Source organism: Corvus moneduloides, chromosome 4 (genome assembly GCF_009650955.1).
Source record: "Corvus moneduloides isolate bCorMon1 chromosome 4, bCorMon1.pri, whole genome shotgun sequence".
NCBI classification, from domain to species: Eukaryota; Metazoa; Chordata; class Aves; order Passeriformes; family Corvidae; genus Corvus; species Corvus moneduloides.
This window is the reverse complement of record NC_045479.1, coordinates 29,775,292-29,801,095: the sequence shown is the minus strand read 5'-3', so window position 1 is coordinate 29,801,095 and position 25,804 is coordinate 29,775,292. Positions and strand designations below refer to the sequence as shown.

The following is a 25,804-nucleotide window of genomic DNA, read 5'->3' as shown; positions in this document are numbered from 1 at the left end:
GGTGATGGCACTCTAGCTTGAAATCAAGCCATGAGAGCCTGGAACTGCTGAAATCCTCTGTGTATATTTACCTATTTAAGAACCTCAAGCTGTTGGTTACAATTTTAACTGTTCTGGTTGAGCACTTCACATTCTTTTACAACTCTACTGATTTTAATTTTTTCTATTAAATATACTCGTGAAAGAAAGTTTCATCAACTCGACAGGGGACAGCAAGTAACCACACAAAATAGGTTACAGTCTTTGGTACATCTTATTGGACAATCCTTCTCTATACTGGAAAAGCTAATAGGGAAAGTCTTGAAAAAAAATGAAGACATCTTTACGCAACTGAAGCTTCAGTTCTTCTGGCTATGAATCTTAATATGGATGTCTAATGCTTGGCAAGCAAAAACTGAACCAGAGCTACAAAATTACCTGCAGTATCCAGCCTTGTATGCAGCAAAGTTCAACACGTATTAAGTTGTAGTTTATTTTTTTATTGCAAACGCACAAAGTATAGGCAAGCTGTTACAACACTTAACAGTTGGTAAGATACTACACAGCAATCCATTAAAAAAAAAAGCAAAGTCCCAATTTTTTTCTGAAGGTCATGATTTTATTGCTTCACTGCTCATGAAAATGAAGTATTAATGTCACACACAGGAATGAAGCATACTGAAAACCCCAGAGCTCTGTCAAGACCTCTAGATCCAGAGTTTCAAAAGCAGCAACCAGAGGTACCTCAGTAAAGACCGTTCTTCCACACTGGCAGCTAAGCAGTGCAGAAAGGCATTTCAAATATTTGACCAACATCAACAGTTATTTGTATTGACAAGCATGTATGAATCCAGATTCTCAAAAAAATTATCAGGAACATCACTATACTATGCACCTGAAGACACTGAAACACTGTCAAACAATTAAGTGCATCTACTGGCAGAAAAAAAGCCCAAATCAAACAAATCACTAGACAGCAATGAATACGATGTAGTCTTGGAGAGAGAATTAAAAATATTGATTGACAAGAATTTTCCATGTATCCACCAACCGCGTGAAACATATGCCCAAATTTAGTTAACATGAGTCTTCTGTGAATCTTAAATTAACTCATGAAACATGGATGGAAAAAGTCAAGACCAACAGCTGGTTAAAACTAAATACTATGATTTAAGTTTCAAATAACAAATGCAACCATGGAAATGGTCCAAAAGACAAAAAGAAAAAAGGAAAGAAACTAATCCAGCTAAAATTTCAAAGATGCAGTCTATGTGTATCCAAACACCTCCTACAGCTCTTGTTCTCAATGAAGAGAGCAATGGCACGATAAGAAAAGAGGCACATCAGAATGGAGTGCATACAGGATTAATGCTGCATGTCATTGTGGCAGGAAGCACTTTGAGTAACACCAAGAACCGCAAACAAAGTGGTCTGCTGTCAATATCTGCTTCTTCAGTTGACATGTTATGCCTGCCCAAAGGCACACCATCTCATTCTGAAGGCATCTACAGTGCTTCCCTCACAGTGATTTCTCTGGCCACCTATTTGCTGCTAAAAGCCCAAGAGTTGGTTGGGATATTATATTCATAGCAAAATTGCCTTCCCAGTGTTCCTAAGGAATGCTCTTTCTTTCTACACTTCAACATGAGACACTGAAGATGCTGGAACACCTTCACCTATGCACTTTGGGAAGATCATTATTCGCGTTTTCGGGATTAATATACTTTTATCAATTCATCCCTACCCTGATGATATGGAAGCTCCATTCAAATTAGAGCATAAAGGTGTCTTTAGTGGCAGAGCTCCATGGCACAGACATAGACACTATCAGGCACTTCAAGGCCAGGCTGCACAGGGCTTTGAGCAACCTGGGCTAGTGAAAGGTTCCCTGCCCATGGCAGGAGGTTTGGAAGTGGATGATCTTCAAGGTCCCTTCCAAGCCAAACCAGTCTATGATTCTGTGATCAGAGGGCACACATTACACCTGATCAGTGGCTAAATAGGCACTACTTAGAGATTTGAGCCTTAGCTCAGCTTGAACAGCAGAATAGAACAATTGCTGTATTCCCTTGCACACACATGAATTGGTAAGAAGAGGCAGGGACAGTCTGCTGTATAATCCCTTACAATCCAGCAGAAACATTAGTTCAGGAAGAAAAATGAAATGTGGGAACATACGGACCTTAGAGTTATTTCTTAAAGCAACAACACCAGCAGCATCTTCCCAGATTTCTTCACCCCACCCCTCAGATTCTTTTATGCTCCCCAAATGCTATAGAGTATTTTCTGATTGCTCCAGTGTCTTTAATTGTCCTTTATAATGGCTTCAACTTCAACAGTTCCTTGCAAAACCTTTCTGGCCCAACAAATGGGCAAGAAAGCATATTCTCTGGATAATCTTAAACTATCTGCCTGCGGATGCACCAGCATGCCAGCCAGTGGGTAACAGGAAAATTGTCTCTGACTTCCACTCCCTATAAGAATGGATAGGCGCCTGGTGAGGACACATGAAAATCATTTTCACAACATGTCTGGGCTCATTACCTTTGAAGCCTCTACTCTCCTGTCATATTTACTAGACAGAATATAATTCACTTAGACAAATATGAATTATAAAAAGCCTCAGGAAACATGTAAAATAATTTCCAGGAGAGAAGCAAAGGACTTAAAGGAAATTCCTTGCTTCTAACATTGAAATTACATTCATAAACTTAACAGGCTTCCTTTCCAAAGGAGTAATGTAATTTTGCTGTTCCTCAAGTTTGCAGAGTAATTTGAAATTTACCATGAATAAAAATTTTATCTTGATTTACTCTCTTTACCTGCAGTTAGATCTTTCTCTTCTACACCCAGCTGCTCCTTCTTGTTATCGGCACATAGGTGACATACATTACAAGCATATAAAATATTTATACCCTTTCCATGCTTTATTTGTATGCAACATGTCTTCTCCTTTTACGAAAATGAGCACAAACAGAATGGAAGGATGAATACTCTATTTATCTTAGAAAATCTGACTAACATTTTCCTCCAATGTTTTGTTTGTGGGAATAAAATATTGTGAAATTACACCATGTGAAATACATGGAATGCTATTCTTTTTTTCTGGGACCTACATTTCATACCAGTCCCTGCAGTTTTCCATCTCTGGGGAAACTTGTACAGATATTGTAGTTTATCAACATCATTAAGAAAGGACAAAATTGGCACAACAGAGGTAAGGGCTATGAAGATAAGGAAGTCACTGTTAATAATTGTTCATCTGTGAGCTATCATGCTATTGGCTTGGGACATATCCTCTTTTGGGATTTAATGGCCAGTGTGAATTACAATAGTAACATGTATTAATTATTTTTATTAAAACATTAGTATTTCAGTGGCTAAATGGATTCTACTCTTACATGTAACATCACAATTTTAGCCAGAAGTCTCATAAATTGAATTGCCTATTGTGGTTGTAGTGCTGACAGATGAAAGCTGAGCATAGTGTTAGCCTAAAGTCTCCTAAATCTTATTGCTGTTGCAAAGATAATGTCAACAGATAGACCTGTCTGCTCCAGGGAGAAAAAATATTTAGAGAATGATGCAAGTTTATCACAGAAGCCTCAGAACCGAATCTTGATAGTATGTTAATAACAGCAGTGAATGGTACAAATCACTACACTCAAAAATCAAAGCTTCCCCAAATTCAGCAAAGAGTAATTACTACAGGAATTAAAGACATTGCTCCATGTGTTGGCCAGTAAAATATATGGAAAGTTCACTGCTCCTTGCACTGGAATTTCAGAAGCTCAGTTCAAATAAAATATTTCCAAGCTGCTCTGGAGCCTTAAAACACATTGATACAATGGTTCAGTGTGTTAAGACACGAGACTGATCAAAATCAAATTGGAAGGAGAATTTCTTTCCATTTCCAATTCACTAACCCTATCTTCACTAAAATATATATTTATCAGTCCATCAGTGTGGTTAGTCATCATCATAAGCAACATATTTGGCCCTACACAGAAACACAGAGTGATAAATTTTAAATAAGAATTTAGACACAGCTATTAAAATTTTGTCTCACTAAACTACTAGGAGTTCACACCCCTAAAAATAGCAAATTACACTGGATGAAATCAGAGAGAAAAATTTCCTCTTAAAAATAGAAATTAAGGCTTATTGCAATGTGCAAGGGATATAAATAAAGTGAATTTAACTCTATGTGACTGCACTGGTGTTGTCTGTGGTAGAGTTAATTTTCTTCACAGTGGCTAATATGGGGCTGTGTTTTGGATTTGTGCTGAACACAGGGTTGATAATACAGAGACGTTTTTGTTATTGCTGAGCAGGGCTCACTCGGAGCCAAGGCCTTTTCTGATTTTTGTATTGGCAACAAGGCTGGGGTTGCACGAGATGTCGGAAGGAGACACAGCAAGGACAGCTGTCCCCAGCTGACCACAGGGATATTCCATACCACATGGCATCATACTCACTATATAAAGTGGGGGGAAGAGGGAGGAAGAGGGGAGACATTCAGAGTGATGACATTTGTCTTCGCAAGTAACTGGTGGGGCTCTGCTCTCCTGAAGATGGCTGAACACCCATCAGTCATTTGGAAGAAGTTAATTAATTCCTTGTTTTGCTTTGCTTGTGTGTGCAGTTTTTGCTTTCCCCATTGAACTGTCCTTATCTCAACCCATGAGTTTTTCAGCTTTTACCCTTCCAATTTTCTCCCCAGTCTCACTGTCGGGGGAATGGGCAAGTGGCTGCCTGGGGCTTGGGTGGTTAAACCACAACAGAGACATTTTAAAGCCATTTTATCAGGGAGTCTACAAAATAATCATAGGCCTTTCTTTTCCTAAAATCAGACATCCTCGCAGTAACAATAAGGTAAATTTAAGATTCCTCTCCTTCTTTCCAAGTCACTTATTGGTATTTTTTCACCTTTCTTCCTTTATATATAAAAAAGCAATAGGAAAGGAAAGTTAACATCCTGTACTGCCAAATTTCGGAACAACCAGAGACCAATGATTTTTTTGCATAATGGCAAAGCTGGCAAAAAGACAGTGGTGTTTTTTTCAAGTTTTCCTAAAACAATTATGCATAAGTGAAATGAAGAATCAGTAATATTAAGAATGCACTATGTGAGAGGGAGAGCCAGAAAATTCTTTTGCTTTTCTGCCTAATAAAAAGAACTTTAAGACACACTCAAGAGTAATTTGGCACAGATGTCTAGATATTCAGTACATACATCTAGTTCTGTAATGCACGAAAAATAGTGAAACTTGCATCTTTTATGCAGTGTTTGCAATATTCACTGCCACAGCTATTTACACTAGGTTTAGTCTTGCCCAGCTTCAGGTATGCAGTTTTATGTGATGTAGTCCGAGCTTCTTCAAAATCAACAGAGATTAGACAGATCACTGCAAGTGCTTTCCCAGTCTCGATTACAAAGGGCGCACAACTGCCTTAAGAGAAAAGGGCCAATTTCAGACAGTTACACAAGACTTACCCAATCTGAGGGGAAGAAGAACCTACGGCAGATAGTATTAAAAGCTGCCTGATGTAGAAAGCAGGAACATGCATCCACTGTGTATTTTTAGAAGCCCAAAAAATAGTAACAGGTGGTTTTTCCTTGAAGTATCCACTTGGATGGTTAATGATTCTGAAACATGTATCCTTCACAGTATTTATCCCTTCCCCTGTGCATGCTGGAAGAAAACAGATTTTTTTCAGAGAGGTTAAATGACTCCCACCATTACAGAAGGGCTGAGAGCTGTCACAGTGGCCTGAACCCATGTCACCAGAGCCTTAGGCAGTAGTTGTCACCACTGCTCTTGACTTCATCTCAAAACATAGATTCTGTTCAAGGAAATCACTGAACTTCAGCCTTCTCTGACATTAAGTGCCACACTGCATAACGGCACAATACACAGGAAGATTACTCTAGCTGACTCTCTCAAGCCCAAACAAGAATAACTCAAACAAGGCCTAGGCTATTTGTTCCAAAGCACCACAAGTGGGTGTCTCTTCATCGCAAGAGAAATTCTTCAAAATCAAAGAGCAGTTTGCACATAGGCTACAGTGTAATATACATAGTCGCTAAAAATCAAGAAGTCCCACCTAAAGTATGCATGAAAAGTGGCAACATAGGTCAAAACATCTTTTGCAAGAACAATTTGTAAGCTCCTGCACTCAAAGCCCAGCTTCCCAACCCCCCAAAAATATCATAGCTTCTGGCATCAATAGACACAAAACAAAGCTTGACACCAAGTCTTATGGCTGTCACCAGAGATTCCACTCTATCACTTTCAGATCGAGCTTTGTTAGGTCATAGGTCCTGTCTTAATCATCCTCCTGAACTCAGCTGCTATTCAGGACTTTCCAGTTACTTGGTGAAAAAGGAGAACTAGAGTTCCTTGTAGGCAGAAAAAAAAAGCTCATAAAAACTATGGGTGCACATTAAATTTATGCTGCAAGACACAATGATATTCCTCAGGTAGAAATGCATTAAAATCAGTTTTTTAAATATCAGCAACAGAAGATTTGCTCAATAGGATCTCTCTTTGCACTAGAGAGAGGATACCATAGGATTTAACACCGGAAAGACACAAAGGAATAACCTGACAATGGCACGCTTCCTTTTATGAGTAGCAATAAGCATCTAGCTCTTACAGGCAGTAATGCTCCTTGGTGCTTCCCAAGACAAATTACTCGTAACCACATCCATACAGTTTATGGGAACAAAACATGCAAGAGCCAACAAGGACAGTCTCAGAATTTCTTCATATAACTATTGGCAACCAGAGGAGAAGCTCTCACTGATCGTCAAACTTTTCATTGTCTTCACTATTACCCTTTTCTTAAATCTTCCTCAGCTCTCGTTTATAAATGCTTTTACTCTCTCTCTCATCCCCAGCCTTCCCATGCCTCTGGGATAAAATCCAAACCACTTGCACATGACAGAAAGAGCCTAACTGTCATACAGATCATAGGCCCTCACCAGAACCAGCAACACCTGCTTGTGATGATGCTGGGTATCAGAAGGGCCTCAGTCACCCCTTGCACCAGTTCACATGTGAAGAAAGGGTTCCACTGTAGAGACCTGCACAAAAAGCTGACGAAGACAACAACATGAGAGTATGGCAAACTCACTGTAAACCTTCTGTGGACCCATTTTAGTAGACCAAAAGCCTGGCAGCTTGAATTGGCCTGCTGACATTTACTATCCGGCTTTAAAAAAGACTACTAAGAATATCCCTTAAACTCTTATTTTAGGAGAAGGCTGTAATTCTTTTTTTGTTCATCAAGGTGAAACTTTGTAATTTGCTCCAAAAAAGGACTGGATACAGGTGACAAGATGTAGCCAGATTTCTTCCTTAAGGTATGGCAGGACAGAGGAATGAACAAAGATAGCTTCTTTCCCTGGGCAGGGATGGGAGAAGAAAGAAATAACAAACCTGATAAAGCGAAGAGATATTTTGCTCTTCTGACAAAACATATCAGGGGCAACCATGACACATGTTACTCCTGCCAAAACCCCTGGTAAAACAAAGATTCCTAACATAGTAAGAGCCACACAATTCCAAATTATGCACATGCAGCAGTAGCTGGAGTAATACCAAATACTGAAACGTTTTATTTTCAAGTCATCTGTGTGGACTAAAGAAGGGGGAAAAGAAAATTACACCTGGCCTTTGGAGGAGGCTCTGTTCTGGGCAGTGACTCCATTTTAGGCTGAGCACATGAAGTCCCACCTCTATTCCTCTCTTCATCGTGTTTCCCTGCTATCTTCTCCATTCCTTGCTATTGCCCTGAATATGCCCAAAAGCTACTGAGAGCTGCCCAGTCACACCCACACTACCCCCTCCCTTCAGCCCTGGTACAGAGAGGGGGCTTGGCACTGGGAGGGGTGCAGTATCTGTAAGCGCAGTATGACCACAGGGAGGGTGAAGGAGCCCCAGGCTAGGTGCTCCTAATGGACTTGGTACAAGTCCACTCTGAGGGGCTTCAGAAATGCTGTCAGGGCGAAGGCAGCACCCTGCAGTGCTGCAGACTGGAGAAGCAGCTGTGAATGAGTGAACAGTCATCTTTGGTCTTTCTTGAGTAAGAAAGGTCTTCACACCTGACCTAGGCAACTCTTACTAACAAGACCTGTTAATTTAATTTTTCTAACACTAAATGTCTCTTTCAGACTAGTACTGGGTTTGATCCTACTAGGTTCCAAAGCTTTCACCTGTCCTTGAAACCTTCAACCAAAGCTTCTTGTCTACAATAATCCAAAACACAGTCAAAGGCCAATGGAGTCCCATAGCCAGCTCCCATTTCATATACATTAATTTCCTAGGAAGTGAGGGTGAAGCAGTGAATCTTAGCAAGTCCTTGGCACACTAGCAGTACAGTACACTAAGCTGTACTGCCCTGATTTAGAAAAATGTTCAGAGTCAGTTGTAATTGGTCTGTCAGTTTGATCTTTGTTCATCACTCACCTGTACAGACATGCTGGTATAAAGCAGCACATTTTCAGCATATTTATATCATTTTGCATTTGAACAACGAGCACTAGCTGAATTCTAATTTCTGTATTACATGTACTGGAATAGCTTGGAATAAAGGGAGTGAATGCCATAAAACCAGAGAAACTTGCTACATCAACTTACCCTAACAAGGCTTCTCTTCCTGTAACAGTAATTCTTGTAGTCTAGCACTTAAAGCCCACTTAGAAATTCCCTTATATTTAAAAACTAATAATCCACAGACCCCAAAACCCTGACTGCTCGCATTTCCTGTAAGCTGTGTTACTTACTTTTGGTGGCAGTAGGCAATATCAGGTTTCGTTTGTTTATTTAAGAATGGAAGACTTACACTTCCACTAGCTCTGCTTAATGCTTTTTCTAACCTTATAAATCAACACCTCTTGTATACATAAACTGACTCCAGAGCACTGCAGTCTTCCCTATCTTTAAAACACCAATTTTCATCATAATCCTTCATCTTCAACTGAAAAGGCTTGCTTTAAAAAAGAGGAGCAAGACAATTTAAAAAAAAATCTTATTTAGTGCTTGAGAAGCCAATCATGTCATAGCCTTTTTGAAAGCCACACTTCTACTAACTTTAACCAAAAAAAAAAAAAAAAACCCCACATGACATAGCTAAATAGAGTGTTTAACTGCTGCAGCCCTTAGATGCACACACAGTGGCTGCTCTTTTTATCACAATCTTTGCCAGGAAATTAAACAGGCTTCCATACATTTTTAGTCAAGCCCACTACAAGAGCATTTATTTACAAAGCAAAAATGAAGTTAAAAACCCACCTACACCATCCTGGTTAAAGCTAAAGGAGACTGTAGTATGAACTGGAAGCAGCATCTACCATCCTGTAAAGAACATTTAATATACAGAGAATTTTCCATAAGTCTGTTCTAATTCATCTCAGATTGGTTCCATAGGCTCCCGATGTTAATCAAAAGTTTCCAATTAATTCAGCACAACCTGAATCACATTTTCATTTTAATTCAATAGCACAGTGTCAGTTCTTCACATCCCCAGCACAACTTCTTCATCCAAAGCTACTGAAACAAATATTTACAAAGGAAGGCAACTGTTACCTAAACTGTACACAAATAGGAAAAACCAAGGAAAACATGCCTACTATAGTAAAGGTTAACTGAGAATTATCAAGAATTGATGCTAAATACTTTGTATCAAAGGTCCATTGAAACACACAGCGTCCAGTACAAAGGTAAGTAAGAAAATACTAGTACCAGTGGTTTAAAGAACTTCTGCCCTCTGGAATTTTATCCAGTTGCAACCCCTAAATAGAGCAATAACGAAGTGAGCAAGCTCTCAATATTAAGCATTTCTGTAATTTTTTTGAAAACAAAAAGCCTCATTTCAGCTTTCTACAGTAACAGCATCACAGTTCACAATTTGTAGGTATTCTTTATACCTCATCTGGTAGAGACATCCCTCCACTCCCTCCTTGTCCCTAAATTAAAGCTTAGATTATGTATGATGATATAAAAAAATGCTTTAGAGGAGTTCTCACTTGCTGAGTGTCTGGTAAGATTCAAGACATTCCAGTACATACTTGGTCCCATATGTGAAGGCTTCAGATCAGCAGGTTTATTTTTGGCTTTGCATACTAATCCTCCCTCTTTCAGACTAAGGGAAGCACAGGAAACTTTCAGTAGTAAATACTGCAATGCTCTTTTGTAAAGTTTCTCCATTGGATACATAAGTGAAAAGGGAGAATTATATTCCACCATTCCCCAGAACTACATAGAAATTCACCTCCCACACAAGTCTTTCCCAAAACCATACTCACTGTGGGGGTGAAGATGAAAGCTGCACACTTGTTAATGTTCCCAAAAGAACTAAAATGGGACAATGTGCAGTGGGAATCTTTTTAGCTTGGACAATATTAGATGTCAAATCCACCAAAACCTTGAAGGCTCAGCCTCTGTGCAGACCTTGTGCCAGGTGGTGCCTAGTAAAAGCCTTACCTATGGAGATGATGACAGTAAGCAAGGCAGGCATCTACAGCTCTTGCCACCCCCCAGCATCACTGCTGACAGAAGAACAATTACATGTCCTTCAAAAGGAAAGTAAATCAGAAGGTTGGCAATTTTACCCCAGTGACTTTTATTTTTATACATATACCTAACATATAAAAGGTGATAAGAATTCCCCAGTCCTGTAAGTCCTGATCATCCACTGAGGATGGATCAACAGCACAGCAAAGGAAAGAAGACTCTACAGTCTTCAGAGACATGAATTTTCCTGGTGGAAACCAAAAATTATAAAAGTTTGGAATTATAAATTCCAAACTTAAAATCAGTTTAAACCTTAAAAAGAAGATGCATCACTCATTCTTCTTCTTGTTTAAAACTGTCTTCTTGGGTTACCGAAAAGATGGACTGGGTGAGAACACAAGCTTTATAGCTTACAAGTCTACCAAAGAGGTTCCCCTTGCAGGATCAGGGGAGCACAGCAATGCTATATTAGGCTGTACAGAAACAACTTCCCCTTTTGTTTCATTTGGCATAACATTGCCCTTTAGCTTTTAGGTGTATTTAGTCCCAAAACTCACAGAAAAAAGATACCAGCTTTGGAAACGTCCTAATATTCCTTTCCGGCACTAGGGAATAAAAAAGTAAGAAGTTTTTTAAACAGTTCTAAAGTGACAAAATAATTAAAACGTGTTTACTGTTTTAAATGAACAAACCAGGCTTTTCTTCCAGTTCCAACGAACTAATCAGTCTTTTTGGGTTCATATTAAAATTATGGCTTCTCTCTCCTATTTACAATACCCCTGCATCATGCAGGCTACCCTTTGACAGGTTTTACACATTTCTAATTACACTGTGGATTTAAAACCAAAGCTTGGAGGTCCCAGCAAAATTCTCTCTCATCAAATTATTTTCATCTTATGTCCAAACCTGAGGGAACTGTGGGGAAAAGTGTGCTTAAGGTCTTTGAGCACAAAACATTGGGAGGTTTGGTTACAGATCACAAGAGCCCAGAACAGGCAAGTCTTCTACAGTGATCTTTGTATTTAAAAGAACACCAGGAGATTAAATATCCCCATCTCCTAAAACTGTGGGTGGAGTAGTTTTTTGTTTTGGTTAGAATGGTGGGGTTTTGTTGTTTGATTTGTTTGCTTTGGTGGGGTACTCTGTTTGGAGCTTTTATTTGTTTGTTTTTAATCCTTTTAGGTTCCTTTATGTCATTTCCTCTAAACCTACTAAAGATTTTAAGAAATAAAGGGAATTCAAGGACAGATGATGAAAGTGATTAGAGGCTTAGAAAGACACACATATGAGGGGGGATTATTAAAGTCTGCCTTGCTTATAGACAAGATGAATGGGAGGGATCATAAAAGATACATGGAAAATGAGAAGAGACATTCCACAGAATGTTTTTTCATCAGTAGAAAGCAAGTGAATTCCTGCTTTTTTTTTTAGTGTAAGCTTTTTATATGTGTGATCATGTAAGAATTAAATCGTCCAAAAAACCACTGATTCTGCTGCTAGTCTAAGGCTGAAAAAAGAAGAAGATTGAAGTTAAGCTTCTCTATTCATTAATAAATAAACCGCACCTGTTTCAGGTAAGGTTTCTGTGTTTGTTTGCTTGTTTTAAATAAAGGAAGGGTTCTTACAATTCTAAGTATGTTTTCCACTAATAAAGAGAAAGTTCTAAATAGGCTCCAAAGTGCAAGAAATCAATTTTCCTGTTTCTCTCTCTCTAATGCATCTGATACTTGTTAAAAGTAAGTAGACTTCTACATAGACTCTTGATGGGATGCAGTCATGTGCTTTAGTTGTACTGGAAAAGGATTTTTCTCCTATAAAGCCATACATATCAATTTATAGTCCTGATGAAATGCAGAGGATTCTTGTTCAGTAATGGGTAAGAGATCTAGAGTGAAAAGCAATGTCCTGATCAGAAGATTAAAAAAAAAGGTGGCTTCAATAGACCCTTATAGAACCTTGAAAGGCAGTCCCAACACAGCGCTCTTGAAGCAAAAGTCAGCACAATGAGGCATGAGTTAGCATAGCCAGGCTAGTTTGAGCATCAAGAATGTTAACTATTGCAATTGCATAGACCTCTGCATGGACTTACTGATCAAGAAATGGTGTAGCCAGAATCTGAACACCCTAGTCTTCCACACTGCTTACTACAAAATCAAGTCCCTTAAGAAGGCACTATGACACTTTTTAAACTATAATTCAAGCTACATTCCAGCAAGAGCAGTACTTTGTTCATGACAACTAAAAATGCAGCTCCTATTCCCAAATCTTGTCCTCCTTCATATCTTAGGTTCTGATTTTGAATGTTTTTCAGAGATTTGTATTTGAAGTCTTGCAGGAATCAGCTGGTACCAGATGTTAAGCATAGTGAAGCTGCAGCAACTGGCATTAGCAGAGAGGACCAGAAACATTTTGCATGGCTGTATTGTCTATGCATTCCACCTACACCACCAGAGTGAGCTGCAGTAATCCAGATTATAGTAACCAGATACTACTGGCAAGGAGAGGCAGGAAAGGTCTCCTGGAAGGGCACCCTTCTTAAATCTGGAGATGGATGATTTTCCAGAGCTAAGGCAACCACATGGCTATAAATCTATACCATCACATAAAAGCAGAACTATAAAGCACTAATTCCATTACACTTCAAGTAATAGTGGTTTTATGCCCCACTCAGTACTGCCATGCACAGCATAGCTGGACTCTCTTGTGATTCATCCAAGGAGGAGAACATCCAAGGAAGAGAACATCCAAGGAAGAGAGAACAGCCTCTCCCTCAAAATATTTGGCCTTCAGCAGCAGTGACTCTCCTAAGTTAAGAATGACCCCACTGTACCTCAATAAAGTATTTTCTCTCTTTCAGCCCCTGGGAACTTCGTACAAAATGTGACATATGGAGAGTTATTAGCAGAACCCAATATACGATATCTTATACTTCAAATAGCCTCAAAGAAGAAGGTATTGAACAGACCTGTTGCTATATATTGAAAAAGCTTTCTGGCTGCAGCAAAAATGTTTAGATCTGTTTCCCCTCAGACGCTACCATTTACAAACTCCAAAGGCTATGTTCACAGTAAATTGTTCTAGAGCTTCTGCAAACTGAATTTAATGATGCCTTCCTACAGTATATACAACAGCAATTTTGAAACTGTCATTTTACCTGCCCAGAGAAAAGGTGTCACTTTCTCACAAGAAAAATCCTTAGCTGGGCTTGAAAGACACGTGTAGTAACCTATAAGCTGGAGAATTCCTTTAAAACCCACCTGCCTAAAAACTGGACTCGGTAGCCTATGTTACACAGACTAGGAGATCCAGCTTCTACTTTGACACCTCTCTTTTCCCCAGACTTTATTAAATGGATCTCACCCTACTTACAACACGTCCTATCCTGCTAACAAATCCAGGTCCAAGGCATTCTTCACACAGCAAATCTCCCTAGTCTGCTTGGGCTCTTGAGAACCTCCCCACCAGCTCTGTATTGTGTTTATGCCCTGCATTGTTCTTGTCCATCCATGTTTGGGAATGGCAGCTTTAACTTCAGCTGCTCTGATGATTTTTATTCAGTCTCTAAACAAAAAATACATTCTACTTTCTTGCTTTTGTCTACATAATACTGCCAGTTCTTGCTGCTCCAGTGCATGATGATTTCTACTGCCACGGTTAAGGCAGTAAGACAAATGTAGAACTTATCCAGGCAATTTGCCCAGGAAAAATTCCAATTTGTCTGGACTAAGCACAAACAGATTTAATGCAAGGTCTTATCATCATCTGGAACATACAACATGCTGCTACCATCCCTAGCAATTATATTACAAGTTCTGTGATATCTGACACAACTTGTAAAGCCCAGACTGTGGAGCATCACAATGACATACAACTCTAAAAACTTGTATAGAGTTGTATTTCCAGTTCTCATGGTCACAGGAAGAGAAGAAGACACTAATTCTGATTAAAAGAAATCCAGTATTAGACAGAAGACCAATACTTTTATAAAACTGCCTTAAACATGAGGTTTTGGGTTTTGTTTTAATTTCCATACACAAGTACAATAAGACACACAGCATGAGATTTATGCATTTAAGCAAATCAACTAGACTACTAGGAGTAGAGTTTAACTCTTAAATATACCAAAAATTATGAAGACATTGGAACTTTTCTCCATGGCCACACTTAGCTAGGTATTACACTATTCTTACAACAAGATCAATGAAGGAAAAACTAATCAGTTCAACTTTCAACAGAGGAAAACAAAGGAAAAGCATAACATTTTAAACTCCATTATGACTAGCATGTGCATCCACCTTACAGTGTGAAGAGTATTGTAGACTCCAGTAGTAACACTACAGTGTACAGGGTTATCTGTTTTTAAAACATTTCCTTATTCTGAATCACACCATCTCCTTCTCATCACTGTCAATTAATGGGCTGGAGGGATGGAAAATACTGCTAATGCGCAGTAGAGGAAAATAAAACCCCCAAAACCTTTACCTCAGTCACCCCTAGAAAAGATCTTCCCTCACAAACAGCGGATCCTTACACTTCAAACCATAAAATTCATTTGTTGTCAGGCGCAAGATCTCAGCATAGAAAAGAAAGAAAAATTTCTGCCAATATCCCAAGTCAGCTAGAGCAACCTCCTTTTTCCTCTCCTGCAGTGCATGGGAAGAAAGGGGCATTTTTTAACATGTCTTTGAGCTGAGCATTCAGGTAAGAATTTTAAACTAGAAAGCCAAGTTCCTTCATAAACAGAACACTTACCATAAAAGCCACTTAATACATGAAAGGATCACAAGCTTTGCCTATACATGTTTATGTTTATATATATCATATGAACAAAACATAAAAATAAAGAAAGATGAACTTGCCAGAAGACTATAAGAAAAACTATTCCATAAAGCCATACATCATGGATATACAGTATATTCTTACTTTATCCCTAGAACACACAGGTAAACTTTTTCTGTCAAGTTCCATTCCTCCCACAGCCCTCTTTTAACTTCATAAAAGGAACCATAATACTTCTTTGCTGCCAGATACAATCACCTGCTCCAGAGTTTATATTAAACAAACCTTGAGAAACAAAACCAAACCCTAGTATTCACCACTGTGATGGAGACACAGAGTCACGGCATTAAATCATCGGTGCTGTTGACTCTGGTGCGTAAGTTCTCTATTACACTTGTATCCCTCTAGTTTCGATTGAGGATATACCTCGAACATTGGTTTCTATTAAGTCAATATCCAGTTTCATTTCATTTTCCTATACCAACAAGTGTTCAGAGTATGAAAGAATCACGTAGGAAAAAACCTTCCCTTTAGATCGTCAGCCTAGCAAACGCGGAGACCTCACGGGGAACGTGCTGCAGGTTGGCGGCTGCCTCTCAGAGCTCGGCACCCAAACCCCCCGGGCAGCCCCGGCGCCGCCGCCTCCCCGGGCCGCCGGCTCTCACACGCCTTACCCTCGTCTTGCGGCGCCGGTGCCGCTCCGGGTCCGAGTACGTCCTGTCCACGGCGAGCGCCGTGTCGCTGCCCGGCATGCTTGGGCTTGGGCTTGTGCTGCTGCTGCTGGCCGCTGCTCCGTGCCGGGCGCGGTGCCACCCAGGGCCGCCCAAGCACCAGCCCCGCGGCCGCGGGACTGAGCGGGATCGGGATCGGGATCGCGGCCGCCGCCGCGCGGGAGCGCCGGGCACGCCCCGCCTGCACGGCCCCGCCCGCACCGCGGCTGCTCCGCTGCTCCCCAGCCCGCACACCCGGATCAGCCCCTCGGTGCTCCGGGTCCCGCCGCACGGGGCGAGCCCGCCGGTCCCGAGGGGGCCGGGGCTGTGGTGTCCTCCTCCTTCGAAAAAGGAAGGACGCCTGAGAGGGGAAGAAGGTGGGAGAGAGCTTAGCCAGAGGGACTGGGCCAGAAGTCCCTTCGTTTGTTCAGTTTTCAAGGCAGTCGTGTCTGCGGGGACAGCAGGAGCTGGGACACGATGATCTCCCAGAGGTACGGCTGGACGGAGGGATGACGGTTCCTCCTGCTGACAGCCGCTGGTCTGCGTCCGATCCAGCTCTTGGAGGGAGTTACACATCAAGGGATTTCGGCTTCCTTTAAAACAAACCTAGACCCTGTGGCTACAAGTAAAACCTCACAAAACACAGCAAATCCTAAAGCTTCAGAAGACCAAAGGGGAAAGAAAGGAAGAAATCAGAAGTACTGTGTTGTCAGTTTTGGGCAGACTCACTTGTAAGGTTTTGACTTCGGTAGCCTAAGGTACCTTGGACACAACTGAGCACTGCTTCTTGAAAGCCCTTGATACCTAGAGGTTTTCACAATAAAATGGTATAAACATTCTGTCAAACTAGCTAAATAATCAGGGTTTGCATTTTCTAAAGTGGTCAGTGGAGCACAGCAACCAATTCAGCCCTCTTTTCTGCACATTACACATGTGAGACAAATACTTCAATGTCCTGGCACAGGGGAGCTTCAAACGATACTTCTGAATACTGAAAGAAAACTTGTTTTCCAGGGCATGTGTATGCCAATGTACTTAAATTCCTAAGAGTTGAGTGGAGTTTCTGACTGATTTTCACACTTATCTTATTTACTTCCTATGCCGAGGAACGCATTTAAGTGACACAACACATTTTAACCCACTGAAAAGTGTAAGTAAAATACTGTTTTATAATCACTAAGTTGTAGAGGAAATGTACTTCTTTTCCTTTCTGAAATAAACAGAATAGTTGAGTTACCACCTCTAATTATTACACACATAAATCTGGAGTTGCTTCAGGCCAACTCCCTTGCAAGAGTAGCAGGACTTCACCTTTTAGGTACAGTTGTTATCATGCTCATGCATGACTCATACTGCTTTTCTTCTCTAGTTGGAGACAGCAACAGTCCCAAGACATGTGGGTATATAAACATACTTAAATATCAACATAGCTAACGATCCTAAAAGGACCTTGCAGATTTAAAAAATATTTCCCTGTCACCATTTGGGTTTTTTACTGGATTCATATGTTCCAAGATAACAGTACTGTCACAGGTTTATTATCTGACACAAGGGCCTCCTTGGTGTTTTCAAGTAATGAGGTCTTCATAAATGAAAGACCTGGAATTCTAAAATAAAAAGAAATACTAGACCCCACCTTCTAGGCAGGTGTTTCTTCTTCAACTCTAACACCAGTTTTAACAAAGTTATCCCAAAGTAAACAATGAGTGGGTTTACTACAGGAAGCACTATTTTCCTAATGCAGTATTCAAAGTAACCAAACTAACACTGGATACTGCACACAGGTGGTGACTTGCCACCCTTCCTATACTTCTTATGAAGGTGAATGAGTTAGCTTAAGTTAAAAGGCTGCTGGGAAAAAAAAAAAAAAAAAAAACTGAAATGGAAACTATGTTTTTTAAGTTCTTCAGCTCAGACATGAACGTTAATTCATGTGCCAGAGGGTGAGGAACTCTGGAGGTAAAGGTGAGTAAAAAATTAAATCGGCAAATTTTGTGGGGCTTGGGGTTTTCACTGAAGTAATAATTGCACATTTCCAAACAGGAATGTGTGGTTTCCAGCACCTAGGATGAAACATCCTTATTTCCTCAGAAACTTTCAGGTTTTTTTTGAAGACTTGCCAGATGTAGTTGATCAAAGCATAGAAAGGGTAAGTAGTTGGAATAGGGATACATAAAGGACTGGAATTGCTTGATGTTTTAGTAATAGAAGGCTTATTATAAATCATACTTTATTCAAAAGCTTAAGAGTTTTCTTTAAATATCAGCCTTATTTAAATAGTACCAGCAGAATAGCCACAAAATGGCAAAACTTCTCTTCAAGATAAAAAGAGGCAGGAATATGCAGTATATATTTAGAAGCAGTATTAACATACATACTACTATATTTACAAAGAAAGCTCTGTCCTAATGTAGCCTCTAAGAAGAGAACATACTACAGCTGGTCTCGTAAGACACCAGTGTTTCATTAGTCACACCTTCCAACCAAGCCTGTCGATCTGTTGCTTGGGCACTGCTCTCAGTGGTGCATACCAGAAACAACAGCTCCAGGCTCCTGCGCCAGCAGCGAAAGCCCTGGCACTGGGCAGTTCCTGGGGGAGCTGTGACTACAGGACAGCAGGCCAGTCCATTAGGAACAACTGCTGCGCACAGCAGCAAGTTATAGTGGAGAAGAAATAGCTGCTTGGGTAGATGCACCTGTCCCGCAGGTCAGGAGAGTCCTTCCATGCAAGCTGAATTAGGAGCCATTGTCATTTTGACAGTCTCTGCAAGTGCCACGTCTCAAGAAATGGTTCTTTTCTTAAATCACCTGCATCTTCAGAATTTATGTCAAACTGTGGTGCAATGCAATTCTCTGACGAAAGGCTGCTCTTTGCCCCCTTTATCTTTCCTTCTCACACATGTGCCACTAGGTCATTCCTGGGCTGGAGCAGGAGTGTATTCTTATCTTATGGCACATTTGCAGAATGCATTTCATTTGGCTTGGCTGAACAAAGACTACTTACCCTCCTCTTGCATACGCAGCTGGTTTGTACAGCTCTCCTTCCCCACTCCAAAACAGAGATGTGACACCCTGAACGTGGCAGAATATTGCACAGCACAGTACTACTGAGAGCTTCACTGAGTACTTCTCTCAACATTACTTTCAAAAGCCCACAGAGTTTAAATAAATGTTCTTCCCACACACAGCACACCTGCTCTCAACTGAACCTTCACTCCACTAAAGCAAATTCTTCCACATACTGGCAGGAACATGAGGCTGGACTCACAGTGACATAGATAGAAATGGTAGCCCATAGATTTATTCTCTCATCCTTTATTCCTCTCAGAAAGTACTTTGAAAATTAATTTATACGGCTTAAATTAATGATAAAATGTTAAATCATTCCAGCCATCCATTCTGCCAGTTTTAAAGTTCAAATACCTCAAAATCCCTCACTTAGTGCCCAGCTGTCAGTACCTATCCTTTTCCAGTCCTTTCCCTCACTGCGGCATGCTGGCATGATCCACAATGCTTAACTCTTGGTATTTACATTATTTTGCCTACCTTTTAAAAGTGACCTTTTAAAGAGTGATGCCTTTTAGGAACAGAAGGTCTAGTTAGACTTAAGATCACTGTACAAGAGTATTCACCACTCTATTTGGTTTTTCAGAGGGAGAGACATCAATATTCCATTTGCCTGTATTGCCATATTTTAGGAAAATCAAATCTCTGGAAGTGCAGCAGAGGCACTATCCAAAGGAGGCCCATCAGCTGGAGCTTGAGCTTTCTAGAGATGATTCCTGTCTCACTCTTCCCTTCAGGATCTGCATCTTTGCCATGCATTTTTTGCCCCATGACCATGTGTGAGGCTTGTACAGCAGACACAGCACTCCCGCCTGCAAGCCATAAATTATCCATACTGACTTAGGCATAGGCCATACAGGGAGCAGAAGGGCCTTTGGCACTTGTGGGATTGCCTAGCAAAACCCAACTCCCACACAATGTAATCCCCTAGATGGTGTCAAACACACACACTGGGAAGTAACAAAGAAAACCCCGAACAAACCTTTATAGAAAACATGGAAACTCTTTTCATTTGGAGGCTGGCTCAAGGTTTGGCCCCATTCTCTTTCCAGTTTTATCATAAATCTGGATCTTGGCAATTTACTTTACTTCTTTGGACTTCTCCTACCCGGTCTACAGAAGGAGAAGCACGGCATATCTTTCTCATGTGGAGAGCCTTGAGTTCCTCCAGAATTAAAAGTGCTATTATTAAATGTTGCGTTCTGATGTTCATGGGGAGAAATTAAATATCCTATGTCAAAAGTATGTTGGCAAAGGTACAATCAGGAAGAAGACGAAGGTCCCTTTTCCCACAGTGGTAACATCTGTACTCTAAACAGGATACTGGGGCTTCTTTTGAGAGACTTTTTAACTCGCCCTCCAAATCTTTTTCCAAAAGCTTTCATCAACCAGCCTCCAGGGAAAGGGTCTACGTGAAAAGAGACCATTAGTCATTTCCAAGTCTGAGGGCAAGTGGGATAGTGCTGAGTGACATTGGTCTTGTGGTTAGCCCTGAGTGCACTGTCAGTTCTCAGTTCATCTGCCAAGGCATGAGCCTTTCACACCCACAGCAAAGGAGATACTCTGCTTGTTTGTACCACAAACTACCAAGGGATCACACTGAGACTTGCAGATTGTATTGCCAAGCTGTGACGTGCATTCAGAAGACGTTGATAAACATTCAGATATCAAACTAAAATTTTAAATCCAACTCTCTCCTCCCCTGTCCTCTCCTGATTAAGAAATGTATTATATGCTTTCACAATATAATAGCTCTGGACACTGTGAGTATGCATTTAGTACACACTAAAAAACTGCAAAACCAAGAGTTTTGTGTATTAGTGAGATGCACTCCAGTTCAGCGTAATGGAAGTTCTCCTTCTTCCTTTCCCCTGCATACTATTGCTGTGTGATGAGAGGCAGTTTCAAGCCCTTTCCTCATTCTCATACAGCCTAGGAAAATTCAGCTACATAATTCCTCAGTGCTGCTGCTGAGTGACAGCGATAGTGCAAACAGTACCTACAGGATGGTAGCAGTGTTTTGCATTTCAAATGCTGTGAACAAGAGCCACCTTTGTAGCAGACTGAAATGCCAAATGTTCTGTACACCCAAGAACCCACCTGGAGCTCAGCTATTTACATTAAAGATAGTCCATGTTGCAGACGCAAGTACAGAATTCTCCCTCTAGCAACGTGAATGGTTGCTCCTCATCAGCTTACAAATTTTCTTCTACCTCATAATATGTGATTTGTGGCCTTCTGAGAATGAATGTGTGCAGCCTCTTTGTCCTAAATCAGCCACTTTGACATTGTCACAAGGCACACAGGACCAACAGCTGCAGCCTGCTGGCACATAAAGGTGTACCCCCTTCCAAAACACAAATATGAACTTGCATCCAAATCATTCAGTCTGTTGCCAGAAGACAACCAGCCTGGATCTCCTATTACTTCATATTCTGGTGGTTACATCAGTGTGACATTTTATCTCAAAGTAAAACAAGCACACTAGACATAGCCCATGAGCACAAGAATTGCTCTTGGAATATGCCACCCTAACCCACTCTGCAAGCAACAGTGCCTGCAGTCCACCTAAGGTGGCATGTAGCTGGGCAGCTGACATTTGAGCTCCTAAAGGCTCTGTAAGTTAATACACTACAGCTTTCACCCTACTGCCCTATAGCCATAGCTGCACAGGATTCCAGCTCAGTTTGTGGCTGAGAGCTGCAAATGAGATAGCAAATGGTGTTGGATAGAAACCTGTCAATTTTTTTAAATCTATGAAGTACATTGCATGGTGGTGGCTCTGTATAAGTTATGTCATGCTAAATGTGTGACAACAATTATTTCCATATGAAGAGACAACGTCAAAGGCAGGATTAGGACTTGTTTGACAGTCAACCCAGAAAACACAGATGGGTTATGAGAGGACAGAAAAATTAATGATTATACAAGTAAGCCTATACCTCTTCCTGGTGAGAGTTGTTACAATGTAGCCCTTTGAGTTTTACTACAGTGACTCTCTGTCTACAGAGAAGCAATTTACGGGGGGATATGAAGCTCAAATTCCCTCACAAATGTAAAAGTTGATCGCCTACAACTCATCTAACTGTGGTTCTGTTAAATCTAATTTAATGTTATATGGAAGCTTTCCTTTAAAACCAGGAGAACCAGGTAAAAACAGAGGAGTGTATTAGGTCACTTACATGCTGGGTTAATTGGGCATAAGAAAAACTATTAGATAAATATGGTTAAGAGCATTTTTAAAATGAGCATAGTACAAACCGAAAGCTCCTTCCAGTTTACTTATCAATCTGCCAGACTTAAACATTCAGTTCTGTTTTGGGTAACAGAGACTTCAAAGATGAACATCAACTAAGCAGAAAAGCTCAAATGCCATGATGTTTAACTGGCATAAATTTTCCAAGTGCCTGATTTTAACAACAAATATTTTAAAGGCAAGAAATTGCAAACAAAAAACACCAGAGCATAGCACAGATATTTCTATTATGCTAAGTACAGGGGTATCAACCATTATTTTATAGGTATCCAGCAACACACTCCCTTTACTCATCTAAATACAGTAACATGTTTTTCCTAACAGATACTACATTTGTTTTACTTTCATATTAGAATGCTTTTTAATGGCAAAAATACAAGTCTCTTGATCAAAGTTTTGCCAATAGCAAAGGTCTTTATAACATATTTCTGCATATTCTGCAGCAGATTCACTCACTACTACTGTTCCAAAGACAGGAGCAGAGCTCCATAACTTCCTGCATGTTAATATTCATTCTTAACAATATTAAAACTGCAACACTGATATGCATATGTTCCTGCACTTAACTAAGCAATTTTGAATATAGGAATCATGTTTTAGATTGGAATTTAGATTTAGTGAATTTAGACATGAAGCTATTTGACCGTGGAGGCAAGCCATAAGACATAACACGATTGTTATTTTTAACTATCTGGGTGCTATTAGATGCTTCAGAATAGTCTATAAGAGATTTAAGTAGAAAAAATAAATAAATGTGTTCTTTAAACAATAATCATAATCATTCTTTGGGGCTTTCAAAATCATGTTTTTATTCATTACAAAATTTGGGGGACACTTTTTGACAGATTGAAGTCTTCCGCTTCATTCTTGTAGAACCAGTGAATTATATGAGATATCACATAGTACCATTTTCTTATCCTTGGGACCTGAGTTTAGCAGGAATATATAAGCAGCAGCTTATTTTGCAGTATTTTTGGAAACTGTATCAACACAGTAGAGTCCTAGTATTTTAGGGGGAGTTCCCCCTGAACTTCCATTACTGGAAAATGTTACAGCATGGGATCACTAGAAAACAGAACAGCAAAGACACAACATTTCCCAATAAAAATTCCTATTCTGCTATATAGCAATACAATTTTCTGGAACAAAATTAATGCCTTTTTCCCCAGAATAACTGTAACCAATCTTTTCTTACTAGAATTATATGTATGAAGGGTAGGATTTATTTTTCTTTACCAACAGAGCTATGTAAATGAAGCATTTATACATAAAGCAATCCTAAGGCAACAAAAGCAAAGAGAACCTCAGTGTCCGCAGACACCTGACAGGACAGGAGAAGACACTCTGCAGCAGACAGGCTGCTCTGGGGCTAGAATAAACTAAAACCCTCCTCCCTTTCAGTGCCCACCAATGTACTCATCACCAGCTGGCCTCAAGTGTCACTGAAAAATGAAGCTGCCCCTCTTCTTGCCTTAAAAAAACACCAAAACCAGTTTTGGCAGTGGGGTTTGGGTTGGTCTGATATGGAGGGCTGCAAAATAGTTGCCTCTGCTTAGCTACGAGTAGGTCCCCACTTCTGCTTTGTAACCACCTCAGGCTAACAATTTTACAGATACCAGAATTTTCGACCCCAGAATAAAGGCATGATATCATCAACAAGAATCTCACAGACAAACACTTATATATCAAAAGAGAAGAAAAAGTTGTTATATTATAGGCCTGCAAGTGTTCTTTTACAGCATTCCCTCAAATTTATTTGTGTTTATCTCACACATGTACACAGCCTTACCAACAATTTAAAGTATTATAAGGGGAGAAATTTAATGTTCCAGCTTGTTCATTCTGCTAATACAGATTATTTCATGTAGGTTTTGAAACACTTGTAAATTAGGAGTCTCAGCAGAAAGTATTGGTGCAATATATAAACTAATAGCAGTACAAAGACCATAAAAACAACAAGGTATAAATCAAAAGTAATTAAGAGTTCTAGGGCACAGGCACACAAAAGTTACAACAAAGTAACACAGCCAAGAAGAACTCTCATTGCATAAATTAAAACAAACCCTTCAGAAAGAAGTGGTATCACAAACACATGGGACCTGACAGGTCCTACTTTGCAACTCTGACCCTCACTAATTCCAGTGATTTTCAGCATTTCAAACACACAGGTCTGATACAACTACAAAACAACAAGAGTATATTCTTCATTTACATCCACCAAAATTTGGCATTTCTTACAATGAAAGGTTGTCTTTTTCCTAAACAATGTATTTTCTCACATTTTCTGTCCTTTGAGATATCATATCATAAGTCATTTTCAAACCCAGTTTGAAAACTTAACAGGAAAATGTTACTAAAAATTACTTTTCATTTCTGCCACAAGTCTTCACAAAAATAACCTACCATTTTTCAGCAGTTCTGTTTTGTTACACTGAACCTCTGGGCATGGTGTGAGGATTTACTTGAGCTGAAAGGCTAAGGTTCTGCCTAAGCTGGTGAGCAAAGCCGTGCTGGTCACATACCTGCAGCCCTGCTGACTGCACAGCCAGCACCAGCAGCTGCAAAAGAGCACTCTCCACACACGCCCCTTTCCTAGATGAAGGATGATCCCAGCTACAGGTGGGGCCTCCCCAGCACAGCCACCAGCTGACATCAGTGTCCTTGAATTTATGGGCATGGGAAGGTATCTGAGGCTTCAGGGCCATAAAAAGAAATGGCTGGTTGGTGACATCAGCGTGGAAGCGATCCATGCAAGCTGCCCACAGGCAGTAACTTAGGCAGGGGAGTATTCAGACTATGTACTGAAGCTGCAGTGAAACCACTGACTGCTTGGATGACACAGCTTCAGAGTTAGTATGTAGAACTGATGGCTGGTAGCCTGTAATGCTGCATGCATATTATCAGGGCAGAGAGATGTACCTTTAATGCCTGTGTTTAGTCTAGAATCTTATCCTTTAAAACTGGCTCGTAATTTAGACGCAACAGTGGTGAGCTGCTCTGAGACCTGATCCAGGTGAGAGCTGTTTCTGTCAAGACAAAATAAATTATCCCATTGCAAAAATACATACGTCTGAGTTTTATTAGCTCCCTCATCTTCTACTGGCACATCTACTCAAGCTGTGGTGTTGACTCAGGAAACTGGGCAGGGAATCATGCCTGAGGGCAGAAGGCGGAACATAGCAGAAGTCAAAAGTAAAAACTAAAGCTGATCATGCAATTACATTCTTAGTTGCCAAAGATTTAATTGTGTCATAGCACATAGGGCACATTTCTATCCAAAGACTCTTAATGTAAATACCGTGTACCTCTATAAAGGTTAGTTAGCGTTGTAAAAGACATGGAGTCAAATGTTAAGTCATCTATTACTTATGAAAATTTTTAACATTGTGGGCACCCCAAAATGAACTATTAAATCTTTAAAATGAATTATTTTCCTCATTTTTTTTCTAATAGAACTTCAGTAACAGCATGAATTGGTTAGGCTTTGGAAAAAT

The 25,804-nt window shown here is 40.2% G+C and overlaps 1 protein-coding gene across 5 annotated transcripts in view; it reads right to left on the bottom strand.

Moving 5' to 3' along the window:
* TMCC3 (transmembrane and coiled-coil domain family 3) overlaps nt 1-25,804 on the bottom strand; it is a 133,265-nt gene that overhangs the window by 29,943 nt on the left and 77,518 nt on the right. The window contains exon 1 of one of the 5 annotated variants that reach the window (XM_032106505.1): nt 15,953-16,146. The exons of 3 other annotated variants lie outside the window; for them this stretch is intronic. In XM_032106505.1, the coding sequence (XP_031962396.1) occupies nt 15,953-16,030 (78 nt within the window). In that variant the 5' untranslated portion in view covers nt 16,031-16,146. Of the gene's footprint in view, nt 1-5,476; nt 5,502-15,952; nt 16,147-25,804 lie in introns of those variants that run through there. One more of the 5 variants, XM_032106510.1, reaches the window with a different exon arrangement.